At 37.1% G+C, this 13,437-nt stretch overlaps 2 protein-coding genes across 2 annotated transcripts in view; both read left to right on the top strand.

Annotated features, from left to right (window-relative positions):
- LOC132607651 (uncharacterized) overlaps window positions 1–6,494 on the top strand; it is a 14,963-nt gene extending 8,469 nt beyond the window's left edge. Inside the window, exons 2-4 of the mRNA XM_060321746.1 lie at window positions 3,502–3,585; window positions 5,432–5,499; window positions 5,630–6,494. Of these exons, the coding sequence (XP_060177729.1) occupies window positions 3,502–3,585; window positions 5,432–5,499; window positions 5,630–6,494 (1,017 nt within the window). The remainder of the gene's footprint in view (window positions 1–3,501; window positions 3,586–5,431; window positions 5,500–5,629) is intronic.
- A 4,370-nt stretch (window positions 6,495–10,864) lies between these two features.
- On the top strand, window positions 10,865–13,002 carry LOC132607650 (uncharacterized). Its single transcript, XM_060321745.1, has 6 exons — window positions 10,865–10,907; window positions 10,980–11,218; window positions 11,291–11,494; window positions 12,429–12,521; window positions 12,599–12,706; window positions 12,802–13,002. The coding sequence occupies exons 1-6, from the start codon at window positions 10,865–10,867 to the stop codon at window positions 13,000–13,002; spliced, it is 888 nt and encodes a 295-aa protein (XP_060177728.1).
- The last annotated feature ends 435 nt before the right edge of the window (window positions 13,003–13,437 follow it).

The following is a 13,437-nucleotide window of genomic DNA, read 5'->3' as shown; positions in this document are numbered from 1 at the left end:
TCCAGGGATTGTAAAATCTAATAAATCGACGAGGGACGTCTACGCGGGAGAGAGTAAGATTTCAGCAGAAGAGCTCGCAATACAACCGTCAACCAACTGCGAAATGAAAAGGAGAGTAAAGACAACGACGTGGAATTACCACCTCGAAAGGCAAGAGCAAGAACAAATATTATGGAAATGGTTACTAAGAGAGCTGGAATGCGTTATAATAAAGTGAAGGGATCGACCAATGAAAGAGGCATATAAAGGGCATAATTTAGTAAAATAATGTTTAAGGAAGTATTGGGAGTGCAGGATTAGTTTAACATTCGAGGACGAATGTTCTAAAGGGGGGGAAGGATATTATATCCCGTATTTTTGTACGTTGGATTATTCGTAAGCTATCAACATAAGTTTAAGGACGAGATTATTTTTTAGATATGAGACAAGGACTTTTAATCCCGATTTTTAATATGGCACGACTTGCTTGTAAATTCCAATTAGTATAGAAATATTAGTGGATATTAGGGATTAATTAACCATGATTAGACAATTAAGTGGGCCCCACCGAATTCTTCAAAAAAAAATATATAACAAAATGAAATAAAATGGATGATTCATCATAGTGGACACGTGTAGGAGTAATAGGCAGCCCATAAATAGCATACTAATGACTAAGATAAGTCATTTAGTTTTCTTCTTCAACAAATATTAACTTAGAAAGAGAGCAAGCTAAGCTAGACAGAGAGAGAAGAGCTACGACCATGGCTGTTTTTGCCGAGCTTAAGGTTTTGATGGGAGCAAAACTTAATTTCTAAGGTGTTGTAAACATCCAAGTGATTAGAAACGTTAAGGATCCAAGCTTGTTAAGGTAAGATTTAATTCTCTCTAACATGTTTTAGAGGTGGTTTGGACTTGTTATAATTTGGTAAATGTGGAGGTGGATGTAAAGAATTGTGTGTGTTGATGCTAAGTTGTTGTTTGGGGCCGTGTGGGGGGGGGGGGGGGGGGCTGTTTTAACTTTAAAATGGTGAATTAATTTTGATGTTGTTGTCGTAATGGTTGTTATTGATCGTGTGATGAAAGTGAAAGAATTTGATGCTTAAGGTTATAATTGTATTGTATGCGAGAATGATTTGGTCGTGTGGAAAGGAATGGAAATATAGTTATAAGTAGGTATATGTGTTGTTGTTCTTGTGAAATTGGAGGACTAAGTGTAGTTAAGGCTCGTATTGTGTTGTTATAATTGATGGGCTGCTTTAGGACTTATTAATGTTAAGATAATTTTCTTGCATATGAAAGTTGAGGCCGTTGTTGTGTTGTTGCTAATGTGAATCACTAATTTGATAAGAAAGAAAAGTATAAAATATCGTATGAGAAGCGTATGTGGTTGTTGGGTGCATATTTTAGACATTTGAGGTGTGTCGAGCATTCTTATGTTATGTGGGGCTGTTTTGGAGTATTCTCGGATCTTGTTTCGACTAGTTCTTAATGCGATAACTTAGACGTGCTTTGGTTGTTGCTATGTTGGTTGTTGTATAGTTGGCATAAATGTGAGGAAATTGAGCGATATAGGGGAAGTGTTGCCTAATTGTCTTGAAATAAGCTACTAACGTTGAAGTACGTTTTATGCCTTTTCGTAGCTTAACCATAGTCTTGACGTCTTAATATAGGTAGAGATATTTTGGGCAACGTATACATATCGAGTCACGGATTAAGCGCCAAAGGTATGTAAAGCTAACCTTCCTTTCTTTTTGGCATGATCTTTATGAAACAAACAGACGGCGTGTATACGACTCCAAAGAAACTCTTATTCTTAGAGAAACTAGGATGGCTAATGTTCTTGATTTCCAGAAGCTGTTTCATTATGTCTTGATACGTGTCTACGACTCCAGAAGTTCTATTTTGATATAATCCATAGTGACATTCGAAGGATACTTGGTATGACTATTGTCTTGATTATCAAATGATGGTTCATTTTGATTGTTCTATTGAGTCTCAGATATGACTTAGTTTGCATATGGTTGCCCACTACTCTGCTCGTGCATGCCTCAATATATCTTTCACCAGTCCCGGGCCGGGGTACGTTTTCGTGCACAGTTTCACTGCATTGTTCACCGAGTCCATCACTAGAGGGCCGGGATATGGTATATATATATATATATGATGATATGATGATATGATGATGTGATTATGGCGCCAAGGATGGTATGTGATGACTTTATTCACCGAGTCCCATAATGGGTCGGGTATGATATATGATATTGATATGCACGTTTTACATTTCATAAGGCAAGTGTATTGGTATTTTGAATGTCATACTTGTCTCTTGTAATCTCTATCTCAGTCATGATCCTCTTTATTGTATTTCATGCTTTATATACTCAGTAAGTATCTCGTACTGACCCCCTTTCTTTGGGGGGCTGTGTTTCATGCCCGAGGGTACGGATACTCGATTTGGTTCTCCAGCTTAGGACTACTACTCAGCTGTCTTGGAGAGTTCCATTGTTCCGGAGCCTAGACTTTTGGTACAGATATTTTGATGTATATATATGTTTATCCAGGGGTACGGCGGGGCCCTGTCCCGTCATATTTCACTGTTGATACTCTTAGAGGTCTGTAGACATATGTGTAGGTTGTGTATAAGTTTTGTTCAGCTGTGTCTGTACGATATGCTATGGATATGTTTGTCTGTTGTGGCAGCCTTGTCGGCTTGCGTATGATATTGATATGTAGTGGCAGCCTTGTCGGCTTGCGTATCATATTGACCTGTACTGGCAGCCTTGTCGGCTTGCGTACCATATTATGTTTTGTTTAGTTGTGACTCCTCAGGAGACAGGTTATCTGGATATATATATACATGATGACGTTATGAACCTTTGGAGTTATTTTGCAAGTTTCCATATTTTTCTTAGATTCAGTTTGACTATATCTACAGCTACGTACACGAGTGTCCAGCTTGGGCACTAGTCATGGCTCACGAGTCTGGGTCGTGACAGGTGGTCCATTTGAGATTCTCAAACGTATGGGATAGGTGGCTTACAAGTTGGCTTTACCTCCGGGATTATCAAGCGTTCATCCAGTGTTCCATGTGTCGATGTTAAAGAGGTACCACGGCGATGGTTCCTATATCATCCGTTGGGATTCGATTTTGTTAGCCGAAAATCTATCGTATGAGGAAGAGCCCGTTGCTATCTTCGACAGGGATATTTGCAAGTTGAGGTCCAAAGAAATAGCCTCTGTGAAAGTTCAATGGAAAAATCCACCTGTGGAAGAAGCTACTTGGGAGATAGAGTCCGATATGCGTAGCAAATACCCTCAGCGTTTCGCTGAGTCAGGTAACTCCCTCTAGTTTTCTCACCCTTGTTCATTCAGGGACGAACAGTGTTTTAATTGGTATATGGTGTAATAACCCTTCCGTTCGTTAGGGAAAATTAGGAATCCGTTGGGAATTCCGAGTCCGCGGGTGGATTTGTGAGATGTCTTTTTGTGTGTCTGCATGCTTTATGTTGTGTTTTTAAGGCCTTGGATGAAATGTGGGGTGATAGGGGGAAAAACTGGTCAAAAGTCAAGCTCACTGCCCAAAATGGACCTCTGCAGCAGTGGGTATACCACTGCGGCGATACCGCTATAGCGGCAGCTAGACCGCTGCCAGCAGCCATCCATGTCCTTTGTGGCCGTTGTGGCTGACAGTAGGCCACTGTGGCTGGCGGTAGACCGCTATAGCGGTGGGAAGACCACCGGCGGTTTCTATTGGGACCGCTATAACGGTCACTTGACCGCCATAGTGGGACCACTGTAGCGGCGTGACGACCGTCATAGCGGTCGACGTAAAACAGTAACTCGAATTTAATATACTCAGTTTATTTTCTCTTCTCACAAAACACCAACACATTTCCTAACAGGCACCTAGAGAGAATTTTCAAGCCAGGGCAAGATAGCCTTGTGAGGTAAGTTTATTGAATTCCATTCTCCCTTCATTATGGTAATCATCTCCATGGGTCTCTAATGGTGAAAGTGAAGTAGAAACCCTAGAATGTCAATAAACCTTTAAAACTTGATGGGTTGGGGTTACACTACTAGAAAATAGGCCTATAGCAACGGTTTTTTAGCAACAGTTACCCAACCGTTGCAATAGAGTATATGTTGCATCGGTTTTAACCGTTGCAAAGACACTTTGACCTAACAACACATTTATAAAATTAAACCGTCGCGTTAGTTAGATAACCGATGCTATAGACGTACATTTAGTAACGGGTACTGGAACCGTTGCAATAGATGATTCTATTGCAACAGTCATATAAGAAAATTTAGCTATTGGGACAGTTTAGTTTCCCCCAATATTTCCCCCCAATATTTTTCCCTCCACTTATTCTATTGGACCCGCCAAAACCCCCCATTTTTTAATAAAAAATAATGACAAAAAAATATACCGTATGTGAATAAACATATCACTGGAAACATTTCATCAAATATTTCTTCTCAGTTGAAGGTTTTAACAATATGGGTTTTCTCTAGCAATGTGACTAATTTATTCTCAGTTGAAGTTTCTCTAGCAAAATTCATCTTTTTCTTTAGCTAATTAGTCTTCTTGCTTTTTGCATCTACAGGTTTGCTCCATGAAATTTAAGTTTCCCCTCTCTCTTAACATGTATTATTGTTGTAGTATTTTTAAAAATCAGAAATTCAATGAGTTTGTTTGTGGATTTTTAGTTTCTTGGTGTGATAAGAATGTTAACTTTACGTAGTCTAGCTATGGAATTGTTGATTTTCGTACTGTATCTTGAATATGTGAACTGTGCGTTTTTTTTTTTTTTTGTGGAAACAAAATATCTACTGCATTTGTTTGTGAATTTTAATTTCTGGGTGTGAAAAAAAATGGGATATCTAAGTAGTGTAGCTGTAGAATTTACCTTTTTCTTTCATTTTGTTGGATCATTGTTGAATTTTGTGAACTGGGTTTTTGTGGAAACAAAAAGTCTTCTGCATTTGTTTGTGGATTTTAGTTTATGGGTGTGATAAAATGTGATCTTTATGTAGTCTAGTTGTGGAGTTGTTTTTACTTCCATTTTCTTGGGATCATCCTTCAAAGTTGAGAACTAGATTTTTAAGGAAAGAAATGTTCTTCTGCATTTGCATGTTTTTGTTTGTGGGTTTGATAAAAATGGGAACTTTATGTAGTCTAACCATGGAATTGTTGTTTTTCTTCCATTTTGTTGAATCATTCTTGAAAGTCTGGGTTTTTGTAGAAAGAAAATATCTTCAGCATTTGTTTGTGGATTTTAGTTTCTGGATATGATAAATATGTGATCTTTATGTAGTCTAGCTGTGGAATTGTTTTTTTTTTCCGGTTTTCTTGGATCATTCTTCAAACCAGAGAACTAAATCTTTGTGGGAAAAATAATAATTTGCATTTGTTTGTGGATTTGATAAAAATGTGATCTCTATGTAGTCTAACCATGGAATTATTCTTTTTCTTGGATCATTCTTCAAAGCAAAACATTGGGTTGGTGGGGAAAAGTGATACTTTTCTCTTTTTGCATGCATTTCTGCTGAAATTTGCTTTTTGAATTTTGATTTTGATGTTATGCTCGTGTCACGTAGGATATTCAATGGATACTATAGATAAAAGTTGGATGGATCTCTGAAGATCCACCAATGAGTATGATCGTGGAGTGAAGTATTTTCTTGATAAGGCATGTGGACGAGCTTCTCAAGGAAATGAAATACTATGCCCTTGTAAAAGGTGTTTTAATCGGTATTGGCATACTCGAACGGTGGTGGAGAATCACTTGTTTGGTTATGGATTTGTTAATGGATACACCAAATGGGTTTTCCATGGAGAAGGGTTTTCTTCAACAGATATGCCGCATCCAACCAATGATGATGAAACTTCCGACATGCATGACGATATCGATGGACTACTTTATGATACTTTTAGGAATGTAGAAGGTGATCTGCTGCATGAAGGAGTGAGAGAGGGACCATCTGAAGATGCAAAGAGATTTTTCAAATTAGTTGAGGAAGGGAAACAAGAGTTGTACCCGGGGTGTAAGAATGTTTCTAAGTTGAGTTTCACCATTCGGTTGTACTTGTTTAAATGCATTCACGGGTTGAGTAATGTAGCCTTTTCAGACTTGTTAGACTTGATGAAAGAGGCATTTTCATTTGCTCAGCTACCCGAGTCTTTCAACAAGGCAAAAAAAGTGATAAAAGATTTAGGTCTTGGTTATGAGAAAATTCATGCATGCCCTAACGACTATATGCTATTTTGGAATGACAATGCGAAGATAGATAATTGCTCTGTGTGTGGTTCTTCTAGATGGAAGAATGTTCGTGATGATTTGACTAATAAGAACACTAAAATCCCAGCAAAGGTTTTAAGGTACTTCCCTTTAAAGCCTAGGCTTCAGAGGATATTTATGTGTTCTGAAACATCTGTAGCCATGAGATGGCATGCTACTGAACGACCCAAAGATGGGAATTTAAGACATCCTGCTGATGGGGAAGCTTAGAAGGATTTTGATTCATTGCACCCGGATTTCTCTAAAGATCTTCATAATGTTCGATTGGGTCTTTCAAGTGATGGTTTCAATCCATTCTGAACCATGAGCATTTCCCATAGTACATGGCCAGTTATGTTAATGAACTATAATTTGCCACCATGGATTTGCATGAAGCCGGAGTATATAATGTTGTCAATGATCATTCCAGGTCCATCGTATCCTGGAAACGATATAGATGTGTTCCTACAACCACTAATTGTAGAGTTGAAGGAACTATGGGAAATGGGAGTGGAAACATATGATGCTGAAACTAACCAAACATTTCTAATGCGTGCAGCTTTATTGTGGACAGTTAGTGATTTTCCAGCACTAGCAATGCTTTCCGGATGGAGCACCAAGGGGAAATGGGCATGCCCCACCTGTAATTACGATACTTGCTCTCAATATCTCAAACATAGTCGTAAGATGTGTTACTTGGGTCATCGAGCATTTTTACCTCCTGATCATCCATTTCGAAGAGATAAGAAATCATTTGATGGTAAAGAGGAGCATAAAGCTGCACCTACTCCCTTATCAGGCATAGAAGTGCTTGAAGAGCTACGTGAATTCAATAATGTCTTTGGGAAGGGCCGAAAGAAAAGGGCTCGGAAGAGTGATGGTCCATGGAAGAAAAGATCCATATTTTTCAAATTGCCATATTGGGCACATAACAAATTGAGGCACAATCTTGACGTGATGCACATAGAGAAGAATATATGTGATAGTTTGCTTGGGACGTTGTTAGATGTACCTAGAAAGTCCAAAGATCATGTAAATTCTCGCTATGACTTGCACGAGATAGGGATACGCAAGGAGCTTCAACCATTTAAAGATGATAAGAATGGTAAAATTCATCTGGCTAAAGCTTGTTTCTCTATGAAACCAGAGGAGAAAAGGTTGTTTTGCACTGTTTTAAAAAATGTCAAATTAACAAAAGGGTGTGCCTCTAATATATCACGTCGTGTGCAAATGGAGGAGATGAAAGTATCAGGATATAAGAGCCATGATGCTCATTTCATAATGCAGTACTTGCTTCAGGTTGCGGTTAGAAAAGTGTTACCCAAGCATGTGTCTTTGGCCTTGATTAGGTTGGGGAATTATTTTAGAACCATATGTAGTAAGGTTATAAGAAGAAGAGATCTTGATAAAATGAAGGCTGAAATCATAGATATAGTATGTGACCTTGAAAAGATTTTTCCTCCAACCTTTTTTGATATAATGACACATTTTCCTATCCATTTAGTAGATAAAATTAAGCTTGGGGGTCCGGTTCATTTGCGTTGGATGTATGTATCCCAATGAGAGAAACATGTGTAAGTACAAGGGGTTCGTTCGGAATCGATCCAATCCAGAAGGATCAATAGCGGAGAGTTTTCTGGCTGAAAAGTGTTTGACCTTTTTGTTCAAGATACCTACATGATGGGGTGAAGACAAGATTTAGTAGGTATCAGACCGAGGATGAAGATGTTCAAACAAAGGGAAATGATTTTTCACATATATTTCCTAAGACAGGCCATCTAATTGGAAGTAAGAAGAAAAGGAAAGGCAAGACATTTGACATGGATAGTCATCAGTGGGTTGAAGCACATCGGTATGCTTTGTTCAATACTGGAGATGAACAAGTAGAGACGTTTATCAAGTAAGAAAAAATAGTCATTTGAATTTTGAACTTTATTTATTATGATAATGTGTTTTAAATTTCATTTTTATATACCTAATGATTAATATAGCATACATGCTTGCAGGGAACATAAGAGTATAATTGATAAACGTGGTAGAGGAAATGCATGGGCAAAAGCACGAATTCATAGTCGAGAATTTGGTGATTGGTTAAAAGAGAAAGTTAAAAAAGTTAAAGTGCCCAATCATATAATATGGCTATCTTATGGGCCTAATGTAGTGGCCAAAATATATACTGGATATTTCATCAATGGATACTGATTTCATACGATGAAACGGGATGCCTCATGCAAGACTCAAAATAGTGGAGTGCGTTTGTCAGCAACAACTGATAGTTTTGCTAGTACCAGAGACCAAAATCCCGTTGATGGAATGGTTACCTCTTATAGAGTTATTCAAGATATCATTGAAATTGATTATTGGGGTTGTTTTAGTGTTGTACTATTTATATGTGATTGGTTTCATAATGAAGTCGATGTCTATGGGTTGACTCGGGTATACTTCAATAAAAAATGCAGTACGGATGACCCTTTTGTACTAGCATCTCAAGTGCATCAAGTTTTTTATGTGGAGGATCCAATTGAGAAAGGGATTTATTATGCAAGAAATAAAGTCCCGGTTGATTTGTATGAATTGGAGGAAGAGAATTGTCCTAATACTGAAGAAACATTTTGGAGGGAGCCTAATGATGACATTGGCTCATCAGAAAGATTACTCGATGTTGATGTCAGATGGTCGAGAGAAGATCTCCCTGTTGATATCATTGATGTGTCTTTCCTTGCACAACATTCACAAGATGTATCTATGGAAACATCGGAAGAGGAGTCTGACTTAGATGATACCAATTGGGATTGGATGGAGCTTGATGATTGACAAAGGATCGTTTGAACTTGTACAAATATATGCCCTTCATCAATTTTTGTAGTGAATAATAAATTCCCTTTCATAATGATGTGAATTGAAAATTGGACTCTGTTTACTATCTCTTATTCTCTTTCTGTTAATGTGCTTACCTTCATGTTTGTCTCTAAATTAGTGCACAAACTGTATGATACATTATGTAAACTTTCTTTCGTATATTCATTTTGAGAAAATTATTTTTATTGATGAGAAACTTATTAAGTCTTTTTTTCTTATATTCATATCCAGTATCCATATTTCTGCAATATCTCTGAGGAATCTTTAACTTCACAGGAGACCAACAAAAATTCAGGTTCTAGTCTTTCACTCTATCTCTTAGTTATTTTCCTTCAAAACTAAGAACAAGAAGCAAAACTTTGTTATCATGTTATTGATAAACGATATCTCTTTTCTTCTGCGTAAATAGATGCGCAGAGATTTTTTCCTTTTCCTTTGTTATAATTATGTTGGACTTCAAAATATTTGGTCTATCTTTAATTTGACCTTTGAACTTTTTCATGTTTTTATCTTCTGTTGACTCAAACTTCATGCCAAGTTTCTCTCGATTTATGTATTGAGCATATTCCTCATTCATTGAATCATCCAAAAAACTCATTAAGCTTTTGCTGCTGCATAAACTTTTTTTTTTTTTGGCAATACATTGTAAATATTATCATACCAACAGATTTCATATTTACCCCTAAGAAGAACTAGTTCCCTCAACTCCCAGATGGTGTTAAGCAGAACATAGCCTCAATTTCTAGTTACAAGTTCTGTCCAACAAAACCAGTACATTGCCTTGCTATTTTCTGACTTCTATACTTACTTATTCTTGTTATAACTCTATATTTATATCTTGTCCCTTGAATATCTTGGCATTTCTAGCTTGCCAAGTGTGATATAGCACAACTCCATGGCTTACTGCCAGTACTTCTCTTTTAAACTTGCTCCAGTGTTTTGTGTTGACCTTCTGTAGAATTGAGTAAACCTGCTGCGGTTGCATTGTTATCCCAGCCAAGTCTGGATAAAGCTTGCCAAACCTCTATTGCCTAGGCACAATCCACAAACAAGTGTGTTGTTTCAAGCTTGTATGTTCCACATAGTACACATAGACCATCCTCACATGCAATCCCCATTTTCATCAGTCTGGTCCTTGTAAGCAGTATTTGCTTCATAGCTAGCCACATTAGTATTCTATGCTTTGGCAACAAGACTTTGCTCCATATCATCTAAGTTTCTCCTATTTTTTGTCTGTCACCTAGTAATGCAAGAAAGCTGTTAGTCAAGGAATACTTGCCATTTGAGGTTAAACCATATCTGTCTTGTTGGTACCAGGATATCCTGCATAATCTTCATCATGTATTACATCAGATTTTTAATAATATGTATCATGCTTATTATTTTTGTCCTCCAGAATTTCTCACTTTTTCAGTCTTATATTTACACAGATATGGATAGTCATGAGTCAACAAGGGCCTTCAAAAAGAAACAAAAGATCTCAAAGCAGAACATATGCTAAACCTGTTTCATTGTCATCCTTGGCAAATAAAAAACGGCAGTTATTAACCACAAACGAAACTGTTCAAGCTATAAGGTCAGAGAGAGAGCATCTGCTAGAATTAATTGGAGAACAGCAGCCAGTAGCACCACAATCTAACCAAAATGAGCAACTTGTAGAAGAGCAACATGTAGAGGAGCAACAGCCTGTCGAGGAGCAATAACCGGTCGAGGAGCAACAGCCCGTCGAGGAGGAAATGCAAATGGATTCTATAATTCCTCCCACAAATGAACAATCTGAAGAAGGTAACACATAGCTTACAAACTTATTAAATTCATCCATGACTTCTAATTTCTTGTATTTTCTTTTAACTTTAGGCCTTTCGACTCAGAAAAGAAAAAGTGGCAGAATGGAAATGCATAGTGTGCATAACCGACATGAGCGTAAATTGATCCTACTGAATAGGCTCAATCAACCTATTGGTCCTACTGAAGATGTTGTAATAGAGTTTGGTAGCTTCCTCGGTACATTAGCGAGGACTGAGACCCTTTGCCCATTTGATATACTTGATTGGAGGAAAATGGACACAAAAGATGATTTATGGACATATACCGAGGTTTGAAGTTTTCAATAGTTAAGTATCTGTTAAAAATATTATTTTTGCTAACAAAATGACACAAAATTGTAGGAGAAATATGATATTCCTGAAGCTGGCAAAAAGTGGACTTTGAAAGCAATTCATGCTGCTTGGAGAAGGCATAAAAGTGACTTGAAGAAACTTTGTTACAAACCAAAAGTCACTAATGAAATCATAATGGCAAAAAGGCCAGGTCATATTCTGGAATGTCAATTTAAAGAGCTCCTCGAATATTGGAAGTCTGAGAAATTCCAGGTAAAATATATTTCCAGAATACATTTGTCTTCTCTGGTGCAAGTGTTCTTCTGTCTCTCTGTCTTCTCTTTCTTTGCTGCGATATGGCTGTCGTTGTAGGTTTTTTTTTACCTTTCTCTTCTCTGCTGCAGTATCGCTACTGCTACTGCTTTCTTTTTTCTTGTAATTTCTCTTCTTATCTTCTTGTCTCTGTTGCAATCTTTATATGTCATAGATATAGTAGGTGGAAACAAGAGACCACTTGTTCTGTGAATGTATTTTTTGCTTGAGGATGGAACAAAAATCACATAGGAAGACAGTCTATGTAGAAAGAGAGAAATCTTGGATTTTTAAAGGACTGCCAGATAATATAAATAGTATAGAAAAAGCAATAGTATTTGTATGAAATATCAAGGAAACTATTGCAAAAAGACTTCTCAATCTGGATAAGCATCATACTCCAAGTATCAGGAGAACATTCATCAGGAAAGGTGCATCTGATTGAGAGACTGCATTTCAACAATTCAATCTTGTACAGATCTTTTGAGTTTTTACATTTAGCTAACACATTGGTTTTGAGTGGATTATCTGATAATTTGTAGGATTGATCTAGTAGTGGTATTAAGATTTCAATGTTATATAACCAGCTGGAATGGATTTATCCTAACAAGCTACATATCATGATATAGATGCTGCAGTTTTCAGATTACAACACAGTATTTGATTGCTTGAAAAAAAATTCAAATTGGAATGAGCCATCCCAGTGGCCTTTTGAGGAAAAAAAAAAGGGAAACTGCTCTTAATGTTTAGTTGTTTTAGCATAAAATTGACTTACTAGCTTTCTATGCTGATGTTGTATGCGAATAACTATCTATTTTGAGCTTGGTTGTGGCTGTAATAGTTTTTACTGGTAATTTTTATAGTTAATACATTTAATTGATTTATTTATTTTCAGAAAATGTCTAAAACAAATACTGAGAATCGGAAGAATTTGTTGAATTCGCACACAGTCGGCAAAAAAAGTTCCGCTTTAGTCCGCAATAAATTGGTGTGTTCTCTTATTTTTTTATTAAGTCTTAACCTGTCATTTTAAGCGAGTTTTTATATCCATTTTGATGTGACTAGGAAAAAACCAAGGGAAATGTATCACTTAAGGAGATCTTTGTGGAAACAAGAGCAAGGAAACTCGGGCGCTTGTACAAGGAGTCAAATGAAGACACAACTAGTAAAATTGTATGTATATTATGTATTGCAAGTTTTTATTGAAATCAATTATTTATTGTTAGTTTTTGTTTACTTGAATGCGGTTGTTGGATTTTCATTGTTAGGCTGAAATGGAGGAAATTAAAACACAACTAAGCGCAGATGGTAGTCAGCCTGTTGATGCATACTCAGCCGTTATGGGTCCAGAACATCCGGGACATCTAAGACTATATGGACGGGGGGTTACAAAGACTTCTTTGAAAGGAAAAGCTGGAACTTTTGAACCAACTTCAAATGCCACAAATGATGTAGTGCAAGAAATGTAAGAAAGGATCCAAAAAATGGAGGAACAAATGGAGGAGCAAAAGAGAACTATGCGAGCAGAAGTTACTGCAGACATTACTGCAAAAGTAATTGAAAAACTCCAACGTGCAGGATTAATTAGTCCAGACATGCTAGTAGCATTGTGTGCTCCTTCACCGGGAGAAGCTACGTCTGCACCACAAGCAAATAGCAACAATTAAGGTTAGTCTCACTTCTTCTCTGTTGCGATATAGCTGACATATATTGGTTCTACAAATTGCTATACAATGAACATGGTAAAATTAAACTAAAACTTGAAAAAAAAAAGTTGCTGATAAGTTGCATGCACATCTGTGTGTTGCTGTATATATTGTCAACTAAGTGGTGTCCGAAGTTTGGTCCCTTGGTGCATAGCTCAGTTGCATTTTCTGTAGCCATCTCTTCTGCAATGTCCTCTG

Source organism: Lycium barbarum, chromosome 8 (assembly GCF_019175385.1).
Source record: "Lycium barbarum isolate Lr01 chromosome 8, ASM1917538v2, whole genome shotgun sequence".
Classification (NCBI taxonomy): Eukaryota; Viridiplantae; Streptophyta; class Magnoliopsida; order Solanales; family Solanaceae; genus Lycium; species Lycium barbarum.
Note: the sequence above shows the minus strand (reverse complement) of the source record. Positions and strands in the feature narration are given on the sequence as shown.